This window comes from Myxocyprinus asiaticus, chromosome 5 (genome assembly GCF_019703515.2).
Source record: "Myxocyprinus asiaticus isolate MX2 ecotype Aquarium Trade chromosome 5, UBuf_Myxa_2, whole genome shotgun sequence".
Taxonomy (NCBI): Eukaryota; Metazoa; Chordata; class Actinopteri; order Cypriniformes; family Catostomidae; genus Myxocyprinus; species Myxocyprinus asiaticus.
Genome location: NC_059348.1, coordinates 13,056,401 through 13,069,324, shown reverse-complemented (window position 1 = coordinate 13,069,324; position 12,924 = coordinate 13,056,401). Strand labels below are relative to the sequence as shown.

Sequence of the window (12,924 nt, the reverse complement as noted above, 5' to 3'; positions counted from 1 at the left end):
ATCATTATGTTGTGTTTTGGTGATTAAACTGTATGTTCTCATGACATTTCACGAGAAACTTAAATTTTGAATCAATGGTTGTGTGGTGAGAGATGTTTATCCAAATGAATGCACAATGGGAAGTTTTGAATGAAAGACTGTCTGCGTTACAAGTGTGATGAGTTTGGAGTTATGTACTAAGAGTTGTTAGGTTTTACCACATACTTGCGATAATAGTACCAACAAAAACTGTAACACACACACACACACCTTTTCAAAATCAGACATACTTACTGTTTATTGTGTTGTTTTGGGCTGATATGATTTGGCTGATGAGGTTTTTATTCAATTACTGTAAAATCTGATGTGTTATATCAGTGACAAGTGTTGATTTCTTTTTTATTCAAACTGTTACTGATTTATCATGGAGTTCAAAGCTGTGATATGACAATATTATTTGTAGAATAACTTTATCTTCTATTTTGTTAATGACACAGTTTGACTGTTGATCCCCTATTTAACACAAACCCAGGATAGAGAGGTTGAGTGAATGTGGTCTGTTCTCTGTGGATGAGGGTCATTGTGTCAGAGACGCTGTAGAAGGACAGAGTTCCTGCACTGTGATCCACATACACTCCTATTCTAGAGGAGCTGTGGGACACAGGGAGTTCAGTCCGTTCTGTATTGTGCACGAATGAGTATCTGGAAGGAGAGCAGTACAAACTCCAGGACTGATTATTATATCTAAATGCACACTTTATCCGTCCCGTCCTGGTGATGTTCTTATATGACACTGATATATCCACACCGTAACTCCCACTCCATTCGATCTCCCAGTAACAGCGTCCACACACACTTTCTCTACACAACACCTGAGAAACACCATCAAATCTGTCTGGATGATCAGGATACTGCTGGACTGTGTCAGTGTAAGTAACCACTCTGTTCCCCTCAGACAGACGGAGGTATTTATTCACTGTGTTTGAATCCAGAGTGAACTGACTGGAATCTGATAAAAACACAATTATTTAATGTCAGTCAGTTTGTGCATGCACATGTTTCTGTGAGTATGAACTCATTTAATTTGGATGAAGGGCAGAGTAGGAGAAGATGAAGACAATTGTAGAATACAGTATTATATAATTTAAATTAAACAGATATTTCTATTTTTTCTATCAAAAAGATAGATTTGAAACATTGGATATTTTTGTTAAATAAATTTGATACTTGATTGTACAGCTTGAATTCACTTTTGATTTTCAAACTGTTTTGTATGTAATTCAATTCAAAGTTTTAACACCAAATAAAATGTATAACTCAGTAAGAATCAGTTAGAAAGTAGTTTATGAACAGATTTATATCTGCTCTGCCCAGCGAGTGTCCATTTGACAGGTGTAGAGGTCATTTAGACACAATTTAACATTCATGACAGTCCATGAAAAGACAACACTAAATATATCTTTCTTCATCTGCTTTTCAGTGTTAAGATGGTGTGTGTGTGCGTGCATGTGTGTTTGTGTGAGTGTGTGTGTAAGTGTGTGTGTGTGTATAAGTGTGAGTGTGTGTGTGTGTGTTTATGATATCTTACACTGTAGGAACTCCTCCCTGATCTTGGGTTCTTTGGATGGAATAATTTTGATGTTTGTCACTAAGGAATAAACAGACATTATTACTGTAAAAGTAAATATTTCCCCTCCAGTTTCTTTTGTTCTAAATGAAACAAAACTTATTTTTGAGAGTAAATGAACATTTAATACTTTACCTCTATCAGCTATCTTTTCTATCTCTTTACAGAAATCCTGCAGTTTTTCTTTCAGTTTAGAGACAGATTTTCCTACATCATCAAATGAGAGGAGAGAACTGACAGTAATGTTGGATAAAACTGTAGATTCAGGAGGTGCAGATAGAGACTGGAAACTCTACAAAAGAAATGATAAAAGAATTAAGAAAAATGACTTTTTTGTATAGAAAATAGTTGCATAAAGATTCTCAAAAATGTTTTGTGTTCCACAGAAATACAAAAATGCAGCATACAGGTTTGTGTTGATATGAGGGTGAGTAAATAATATATACAGTATATATATATATATATATATATATATATATATATATATATATATATATATATATATATATATATATATACACACAGGATATATACAGTATACTGTAAATATATACAGGATATAAATAAATATCCCGCTGTCTGTATATAACAACTTGCCGACAAACATACCGTGTCTACTAATCACTATGGGTGATTTAAAGAGCCCATATTATGCTCATTTACAGGTTCATGATTTTATTTTGGGGGTCTACTAGAATAGGTTTACATGATTTAATGTTCAAAACACACATTATTTTTCTCATACTGTACAATTCTGCACAATCTATTTTCATAATCTGGCTGAAATGCTCTGATTTAGGTCCTGTCACTTTAAAGCCCCCTTTCTGAAAAGCCCAGTCTGTTGTGATTGGTCAACCGCATAGATCGTGTGTTAGAAATGTAATGCCCCTTACCATAACTGAGTTTCAGACTTCATGAGCAGCTCTATAAACACTACTGTAACTATGGTAACACTGGCATTAGCTTTTGCCGTACCAGTTTGAGTCCGAATCCGATAACGAAAGTTTGGAAGAACAAGCTGATCGATCCAAACCACCTTCGCAAGCACGACTTGAGCAGAACGTTTCACAGTGGTAAGTTTTAATTTTGTAGCTTTCTTACAAGTGCACTGTTGATTATTGTGAACCTAACAAAGCTTTAAGTAAAAGACACATAGTGCATCTAAGTTAGTCATCTTTTGCTGGAATGGGTGTAGCTGAACTTTTTTTGCCCGAGATATGAACGGAGAACAGAGGCTTACTCCCGGTTAGTGAGCAAATTAGCCGTGGACTACCGTTTATAGCGGCTGTAACATTACAGCTTGTAATTATATAATTATATAAGTGTAACATTGTTGCTGCTGGCAATGATGAAGATGAAAAAATGAGGAACCCAAGTGCAATTTAATTCAAACGTGAAATCCAAAACAGTAAATCCAAATGTAAATAAAACATAAACCTGACTATGACAAACTTGACTTAACATGGCATGACTAGACTATGAACCAACATTACATCAACACAATACCTGACAAACAATGGAAAACATGAGGGCTTAAATACTTGGACATGGGAAAACACATGACAAGGATAAACAATGAACAGACAGAACTCTAAATAAGATAATCAAGCAATGAACCAATGAAAACAAGACACATGAACATGGAGGGAAAACAGGACATCACATGACTAGGGAACACATGACATGAAACAAGAACTAGAATTACAAAATAAAAGACATGATATACATGAACACACACATTAATCATTACATATCCCCCCCACTAGGGGCAGCTCCCGATGCCCCAACACATGAACACACACATTAAACATGACATAGTTCCAAAGCTCTGTAGGGAGCTGGGATGGGGGGGGGGGGTTCTTGAGGCGTGGGGCGTGGGGCGTGGGGCATGGGACCAGGGAATGGAAGGTGTGGCCCTGAGAGTCTCGAGGGGTGGAGCTGTGGAAGGTGGGGTTGTGAGAGACTTGAGGGGTGGAGCCATGGAACTTGGTGCCCGGAGAGTAGCCGAAGACTCGAAGGGCCAGGGTGGAGCCGATGGCAGGGAGGACCAAGGCGGCGCTGGAGGCTCGAAGGAGCAAGACGGAGCTAGGGGACTGGAAGGCTGAGGTGGAGCCGGTGGGGCTGAGGACCAAGGCGGAGCCATAGGGAAGGAGGTCCCCGGTGGAGCTGATGGACCGGAGGGACGAGGCACAGCCAGAGGATCGGAGAGCCAAGGCGGAGCCAGGTGACAGACCAAGGAGGAGCTGGAGGGACGAGGGACCCTGGCAAAGCTGACAGGCTGAAGGACTGCAGTGGAGCCGAGGGAACGCAGAGCCGAGGTGATGTCGAGGGATCGACAGGCCAAGCCGGAGTCCAGGGCTCGGAGGGTTGAAAGTTCCCCTTGCCTGCTCAGGAGAACTAAGGGTGGGTACAAGGGCGGGAACCATCTCCAGGTCCAACTGCTCAGATGTGGCCATGACATGGCGTGGAACATACTCAGGCGTGGCTGTGACGTGGTATGGAGCAGGCTCAGGCGTGGCTGTGACGTGGCAAGGAGCAGGCTCAGGCGTGGCTGTAACATGGCATGGAGCAGGTTGAGGCATGGCTGTGACATGGCATGGAGCAGGCTGAGGCGTGGCTGTGACATGGCATGGAGCAGGCTGAGGCGTGGCTGTGACATGGCATGGAGCAGGCTGAGTCATGGCTGTGACATGGCATGGAGCAGGCTGAGGATCCGGGGCAAAAGATGGCGCTAGCTCAGCGACCATGATGAGCAAATCTGGCTCGGCAGCTATGACGTGGAACTCTAGCTCGGCAGCCATGACGTGGAACTCTGGCTCGGCGGCCATGACGTGGACCTCTGGCTTGGCATCCGCCTCCCCCACAGTGAACGTGGAACCAATAATCTGCAGAGCGAGGTCGAAATATTGAGCCAGGTTGTGGGTACTCTGACCGCCTGGCATCAGTGAAGAGATTGGCTCATTTAATCCAAAACAGAAAATGTCTTTGAGGGCAACCTCATTAAAGTCCACCCAGCAGGCCAGAGCGCAGAAGTCCTCAACATAATCCTCCAGCGGACGATTCCCCTGACGTAGGCGGAGGAGCTGGATTGCAGGGTTCATTGTAGGTCAGGTATTTCTGTAACGTTGTTGCTGCTGGCAGTAACGAAGATGATGACGAAGAAATGAGAAACCCAAGTGCAATTTAATCCAAACGTGAAATCCAAAACAGTAAATCCAAACGTAAATAAAACATAAACAGGAACTTGACTTGACTATGACATAAACTTGACTAGACTATGAACCATCATTACATCAACGCAATACCTGACAAACGACAATGGAAAACATGAGGGCTTAAATACTTGGACATGGGAAAACACATGACAAGGATAACCAATGAACAGACAAAACTCTAAATAAGATAATCAAACAATGAACCAATGAAAACAAGACACATGAACATGGAGGGAAAACAGGACATCACATGAATAGGGAACACATGACATGAAACAGGGACTAGAATTACAAAATAAAAGACATGATATACATGAACACACACATTAAACATTACAATAAGACTCTTGAGATCGACCATTTTGTTACACAGTTTTAGGTAAAAGCCGGCCCACAGCTAAATAGTAAACCCTTACCAAAACATTAATATTACATATGAGGGTATTTTTGGAGCAAAACATCTGAGCGCCTGTGACAGTGGAATTTGTAGTTGTAGAGATTAGCCACACATGTGTATCAGTAAATTTTAAGTCACAGAGAAAAATGTTTTAAGAGTTGCAAACTTTTTTTTTTCTCTCCCACAAACACAACACAACAGTTATACTTTCTCAAATTCTTCATTGCAGGTGCACAAATCCTATTCTACGAATCACAAATTAAGAAACTCATACGCTCACATTTTTGCTGCAGTTGCTGCAGTGAATATGGTGCAAAACACATTCACATACTCACATCAAAACATTTGGGTAAATATATCTAGGGCAGTGTAGTGTTGTTTAAGTACAAAACACTGTGATAGAGACAATCCACCTGGATGTTATCAGGTATATGTAATTGAGATATCATTTGTAGTATCATTATTAAAAGTAAATTCATATAAATTTCATAAATACTGAGAAGAAATATGAAGAAAAAGGGTGAATTCAATGCTGTGACAACAGAAACTGTCTCTTTAGGATAATTTGTAAGCTGTCGGTGATACACACAGACATCTAGATTCAGCATACAAAACACATCAATGGTGACAATCAAAAAAGTCAATTTCAGATTCATGCCGCAATGCATTATGGGTGTTTGCATAGTACACAACTCAACAATGGCACCCAGCATGCATTGCAGCATGGATCTAAAAATGAGTTTGTTGATTGTCATCATTGATGAGTTTTGTACGCCGAGTGTTAATGTCTGAATGTCTAATTGCGTAAAAGTTCTATTTTTTTTAATAAACGGCTGTTGCAGCCTTCGCTGGCAGTATCTGCTCAACTTAAATATCTGTTACAATAACTCTTTCATATTTATTGTTATTGGTATGAATAATGTAGCTTTAATTTTATTTACATGTTTGCTGGTCTGTTCTCTTGATTTCCTGTTCTTGTTGTTTCTCTTTCCTTCAGTAGACTCTGCTTGTTAACATCAGGTGTCATCACTAATGATCAATCATCACTCAGAGAGTGTATCTACTTTATTTAATTATCTGCTGTAGATTCAACACTGCTTCAGTGTTAGTTTTTAACACCAGCGAGCGAGAACCATATAAACACCAGGAGTGTACATTTATCACTGGGGATTTTGCTGTGTACAACACAAAACTCTGCAAATGAACTCTCTGTAGCAGATACATCCAAAAATAATCAAGCATACATACAGGTTGTGATACTGAAGTGCCAGATTGTCCCAAAAAAGTGGGAACTGCACCATCTTTCAGGAGTAACCATCTTGAAAATCCAGCATTGGTTGTGGTTGTACTGCTAATTAATTAAAATAAATTTTAACCACTGATTCTTCAGTTCATCTGCCTTTGGAAGTCCAAGCAAAGAGGTTTTGCTTTCGCAGTGAAGAAATCAGCATCTTCTCGACATGGCGACAACAATAACCCAACTCATCCTGGCCTCAGCTATAACTATGTTTGTTTGAGGGCGGGCCAAAGTAGTCCTTAGGCAGCTATTATGAAAACGTGTTACATAGTGACGTAGATACTTTACGGAAGAAATGGCTGGACTACAAACAGCCCGTTTCTTGTAGTTCTTGAGCAGTGTTGTCTGTGGGAGAGTATAACTCCCTTTTGCATGGACTTGGTGCTTTGTAACTTTGCAGACCTTTTACATGCACAAACAGCTATATTACACACTAAAGAAAAGGTAAAATCCCCAAAAGCATAATAGGGCCTCTTTAAGAAAGTGTGCTCATAAAATGTGACATCATCCCTAGCACCGAGGTCAACTCTGCCTTACTCTTATCTTAAGATTTCCACCGATTCGTTGGTAAAAATTTGCTCTTAGCAGTTTGTGAATTGGTTTTAAGCAAAAACTCTTAGCTGGGAACTCTTTGGAGAACTCCTAGTGATAAGATAATAATCCTGTTGTATAAAAGCAATATCACATTCACAATCGTGCTGTATTGTCCATCTCAGCACAGCTGTAAATACCTGTGGCACTCTGTCTTCATCAAAGCTGTGCTAAATAAAGCTCAAATTGACAAAATGTTTCATTCTTAAAATAAATTTGAATAAAGGCATGCAGTTTGTTTCATTTGGCTATTCAAAAAGTACAATACATGTACAATTTGAGATTAAATGGGTAGTTGCAGCTGTTCTATAATTGCCACTTACATTATATGCACCTTTCCCAAGTCACTTTAGTTAGAAAGAATCTGCTTAGATTATGAACTTAAAGACATTGCTCAGACATATTAGTTGTGTTACCTGCAGGAATTGTGTGTTATCATGTGTGTGTGAAATCTGCCCCAGCTCAGCATCTCTCCTCCTCAGATCAGCAATCTCCTGCTCTAGTCGCTCCAAGAGTCCTTCAGCTTGACTCAATGCAGCCTTTTCCTGATCTCTGATCAGCTGTGTCACCTCAGAACGGCTTCTCTCAATGGAGCGCAATAGCTCAGTAAAGATCCTCTCACTGTCCTCCACTGCTGTCTGTGCAGAGCGCTGTTACACACACATTACAATCAGCTCTTACTGCTTCCTAACACAGTGTGAAACTGCTCTTCCAGCTGTTAGCAGATGTTCTTCTGCTCAGATCTCACCTTATGAGACTTCACAGCCTCTCTCAGCTCCTCAAGCTTCTTCTCGCTCTCCTGGATTCTTTTCTGCAGTTTCCTCTGTGTCTCTCCCAAAAGACTCTGAAAACAAATAACTGTAAAACCTCATGATATAAAAATGCATGCAACTAAATCATTATAACACCAGTCTAAAATAAAATGGCATAACATTCAGTTCTTGGCATTACTGTTAGCATTAGCATAGCAGCGTCTGATTTCAGTTCAAACCTGTTTCTCAGTCCTCTCTGCAGCAGCTGTTACAGTATCGTGGTTTTTATGTTCATCCATCGTACACAGATAACAAATGCACATCTGGTCAGTACGACAGTAGATTTCCAGCTGTTTATTATGTTTTGAGCAGATCATCTCATGGAGTCGTCTAGTGGGATCCATCAGATTATGCCTCCTATCTTTAAAGAGATTCTCATGTTGTTCAAGATGATTTTGACAGTAAGAGTTCAGACACTCCAGACAGGACTTGACAGCTTTGTATTTTTTCCCAGTACAGACGTCACACTCTACATCTCCAGGTCCAGCGTAACAGTGAGCAGGACGAGCAGTTTGAAGTTTTGTCTTCTTCAGTTTCTCCAGCACTTCAGCAAACATCACATTCTTAAATAAAGCAGGTCTTGTAGTGAAGGAGTGTCTGCACTGAGGGCAGCTGTAGACTCCCTTCTGATCATCTTGATCCCAGCAGTCTGTAATACAGCTCATACAGTAACTGTGTCCACAAGGAATGGTCACTGGATCCTTCAGTAGATCCAGACACACTGAACAGCTGAACTGATCCTGAGAAAAACTGCCTTCTGCCATTTCAATAAATGGACAAACAGACAGAGAGATGCATAGCCTAAAAGCTCAACAACACTTAAGTTTCGGTTTCCCTGAAATAGTTTCCTGTTTGTGCATTTGAGAGACATGTGCAAAATAGGTGTGTCCATAACATGTGATACACTTGTATTTTTAGTGCACACTTACAGACTATAAATAAAAAATGTCCACCAGGTGTCAGAGTCAAACTAAATGACAAATGATGGTGTTGTTACTGAACCAGCATGTCATCTCTGAGTCAACTGTTTTAAAACATTCATTAAACATGTATTATATTACACTTAAAGTTAATCAGTAAATCATATTTGAATAAGGTTAATTATGAGATAATTAACTGAATTCTTTTTCTTTTTTTTCTTTCTTTCTTTTTTTTTTTTTACAATTTTGACGAATGAAGCAAACAACAGACTCAGGCTTCAAATAAACCAGACAACTGGATTGCTCAAATATTTGCCAGAAAAATTGCAATGTTGTAGCATTTGTCATTTTAATATGTCATATTTTATTTTTTAATTTATTTTTTAAATACCACAAAACAGATGTGACAGCCTAATAATTAGCAAGACAAAATATGGCTGGCAGAACTGGAAATTTTTTTATTGAAACAAAATTGAAAGAACTCAAAAGTATCCTAAAAGTAGTCCATGCAACTCATGACTCATATTCCAGTTCATCTGAAGGCAAACTATAGGTTTTGGTGGGAAACCTGCTGCACATTAAATTGATTTATTTACTCTAAACCTCCACTTTAACTTTCACTTTCAGATGTAAAAGAAAGTGGAGATTTAGAGTAAAATATGAATAATGAATATTGTTCTGTTTCTCACCCACACCTATTATATTGCTTCTGAAGATATGGAATTAACACGGCAGTCATATGAATTACTTTTATGTTTCTGTTATGTGATATTTGGTGCTACAGAGGTCTGATCACCATTCACTTGCATTGTGCGGACCTACAGAGCTGAGATATTCTTCTAGAAAATTGTGTTTGCGTTCAGCAGAAGAAAGAAAGTCATACACATCTGAGATGGCATGAGGGTGAGTAAATGATGAGAGAATTTTCCTTTTTGGGTGAACTATCCCTTTAATGTGCAACAGGTTTCCCACCAAAACCTATAGTATTTCTTCAGAAGAACTGGAATGTGATTCATGAGTTGATGTCAATTTTGTTCTGTTTCTCATCCACACCTACACAGCAAAATCCCCAGTGTTAAATGTACACTCCTGGTGTTTATATGGTTCTCACTCGCTGGTGTTAAAAACTATCACTGAAGCAGTGTTGAATCTACAGCAGATAATTAAATAAAGTAGATACACTTTCTGAGAGATGATTGATCATTAGTGATGACACCTGATGTTAACAAGCAGATTTTACTGAAGGAAAGAGAAACAACAAGAACAGGAAAACAAGAGAACAAACCAGCAGACACCACAACAATTGAATCTGTCTTACTGAGATTTACATCAACTGCAAATAAAACAGATTATTGGACAACAATCTTTCAATATGTTGAGTGAGGATGTTTGTTTTTATATGTCTGCAAAAGTTATTTACTGATAATTAATAGAGGTTTGTCTCTATTTATTGTTGCTGATGTCATTTTGTTGTTTAATTTATTGTTAATTTAAAATTATTGTTCTCTTTGGTTAGATACCTGAAACTTGATTACATGCAGAGCAGTGTAGTGCTGTTCAAGTACAAAACACTGTAATAGAGGGGATCCACCCCACTGTTATCTGATATATTAAAGTGACCTCTCATCTGAAGTATTATCATTAGAAGTAAAATTAGATGAATTTCAGAAATATTACTGATAATAGAGAGGATGAATTTAATGCTATTATAAGGTGACCAGAAACTGTCTTTCAATGATAATTTATAACTTGTTAATGATACACACAGACATCAAGATTCAACATACAAAACACATCAATGGTGACAATCAACAAAGTCAATTTCAGGTTCATGCCGCAATGCATTATGGGTGTTTGCATAGTACACAACTCAACAATGGCACCCAGCATGCATTGCAGCATGGATCTAGAAATTTGTTTGTTGATTGTCATCATTGATGAGTTTTGTACACTGAGTGTTGATGTCTGTATGTCTAAACACATAAGCAGTTTTTGCATCTTTCACTGGCAGTATCTGCTTAACTTGACAAATATCTGTTACAGTAACTCTATATTTATTGCTAATGATATGAATAATGTAGCTTCAATTTTAATTACAGTGAGTGGCCAACAAATGTGATCATCACATCACACTTCTAACTGACCCTTTTCAAGTAAGAAAAATCTGTTTTCTGCTAATTGGTTTCTATCTCATCATGGTACAATTACATTGGCTTAGAATAAATATTATTACACTGGTTAAAAGAGAACTTGATAATTCAGAATAAGATTCAAGTGCCTAATCAAAGATAGCACTAATCACCATAACGGTGTCTTCAAATAAAATAAAATAATAACACAAAATCAGCACAAATGAAGCTAAAGCTTTATTAACTCCTAATCTTTTGCACACATGAAAAAAAAAAGTTACTTATAATAATAGAACATGGCAATGTTGTATTTTGAGCATTTTCACGCTTTCTCCCGTGAGATGTTGAGACATTTCGTTTGTTGTCTAATAACATATTTTATTTGCAGTTGATGTACATCTAATGTTGTGTGGCTGTAAGACAGATTCAATTGTTGTGTGTCTGCTGGTTTGTTCTCTTGTTTTCCTGTTCTTGTTGTTCCTCTTTCCTTCAGTAGATTCTGCTTGTTAACAGCAGGTGTCATCACTAATGATCAATCATCTCTCAGAGAGTGTATCTACTTTATTTATTTATCTGCTGTAGATTCAACACTGCTTCAGTGTTAGTTTTTAACACCAGGAGTGTACATTTAACACTGGGGATTTTGCTGTGTAGTTTGATGCTTTAGGTATATCAGTGGAGGGAGTGCACAAGTTGCAGCTATAGTCTGTGGAGTCAATTCTGACCAAATATGCAGAGGTCTTCCAAGACATTGGGGTTTGCCGGGCCCAGCCAATTTCCATTGACATTGATCCTGCAACCACCCCACCTTTTCTCTAAGGCACGCCAAGTTCCCTTTGCTCTACGCCCAAAGCTTGATGAAGAGCTTTACAAACTGGTGGCTCAAGGAATTTTTGAGCCTGTATGGCATGCAAGGTGGGCCACACCCCGAGTAGCAATAGCAAAGAGAGAAGTTGGCTTGAAAATTTGTGGTGATTATCGCTGCGCAGTAAATACAGTTATCAAACCTGATGTTTATCCCATACCTACCGTGTCTGGACTGTTCTCAAAGCTAGCAGGGGTAGTACTTTTCACCAAGCTCGATTTGAAACAAGCCTACCAACAGCTTCCACTAGATGACAAAGCAGCATATCAACTGACTATTAACACTCACCGTGGTCTTTTCCAGGCCTGCCGGTTACAGTTTGGGGTGTCAACAGCTGTGTCAATATTTCAGAGATTCGTGGACACTTTATTTGCTGGAAATCCTGGGGATCAACCATATTTGAATGACATCCTGATCTCAGGTAAAAGCATAGAAGACCACAACATATGGCTGCGTGCCTTACTGGAATGCTTTCAGAAGTTGTACTACAGCTGCAAAAAGAGAACAGAATTTTTGCTGCCAGTCAAGTCCAATTTCTGGGTTTCCAGGTGGAGAAGGACGGTGTAAAACCAACTGAGGAAAAGGTTGAGGCAATCCAGGAAGTAAAGCCTCCTAAGAACAAAACAGAACTTCAGACATCCTTAGAACTGTTTAACTTTTATATCGGCTTCCTACCCGACAAGGCTACCATTTCTGGAACCACTCCATCGCCTCCTTGACCAGTCTGCTACATGGCAGTGGGAAGCTGTGCACAAAATTGCTTACACTCAGGCGAAGCAGCTGCGGCAAACTGATAGGGTGCTGGTACATTTTGATTAGAAGCCTTATGGCCTTGGGGCCCTTCTGTTCCACATGGAGTGTGATGGCCGAGAGATGCCCATCTCTTTTGCTTCCTGAACAATGATGTCAACAGAAAGAAAATCATGCCCAAATTGACAAGGAGGCATTGGCGATCATCTTCGCTGTCAAAAAATTTCAGCAATATCTTGCAGGCCGCCACTTTGTGATTTTCACTGACCATAAACCCTTACTGGGCCTATTGCATCACTCCAAACCAATGCCTTCAGTTCTGTCACCACGCATTTTATGCTG

At 39.3% G+C, this 12,924-nt stretch overlaps 2 protein-coding genes across 3 annotated transcripts; both read right to left on the bottom strand.

Annotated features, from left to right (window-relative positions):
• Positions 1-288: 288 nt before the first annotated feature.
• LOC127440945 (E3 ubiquitin-protein ligase TRIM16-like) lies at positions 289-8,733 on the bottom strand. Of its 2 annotated transcripts, XM_051698035.1 has the most exons (6): positions 8,098-8,728; positions 7,855-7,950; positions 7,523-7,756; positions 1,742-1,898; positions 1,568-1,627; positions 298-988 (listed from the first exon to the last, which is right to left on the bottom strand). In XM_051698035.1, exons 1-6 carry the CDS (start codon positions 8,680-8,682, stop codon positions 465-467), a joined length of 1,656 nt encoding a protein of 551 aa, XP_051553995.1. In that variant the 5' UTR covers positions 8,683-8,728; the 3' UTR covers positions 298-464. The 2 variants fall into 2 exon arrangements, with proteins under 2 accessions (XP_051553993.1, XP_051553995.1); XM_051698033.1 differs by having other exon boundaries at positions 289-988; positions 1,568-1,898; positions 8,098-8,733.
• LOC127440950 (uncharacterized) lies at positions 2,101-7,512 on the bottom strand. The gene is made up of 2 exons (XM_051698041.1): positions 4,444-7,512; positions 2,101-4,389 (listed from the first exon to the last, which is right to left on the bottom strand). The coding sequence occupies exons 1-2, from the start codon at positions 4,705-4,707 to the stop codon at positions 3,346-3,348; spliced, it is 1,308 nt and encodes a 435-aa protein (XP_051554001.1). The 5' UTR covers positions 4,708-7,512; the 3' UTR covers positions 2,101-3,345.
• Positions 8,734-12,924: the final 4,191 nt, after the last annotated feature.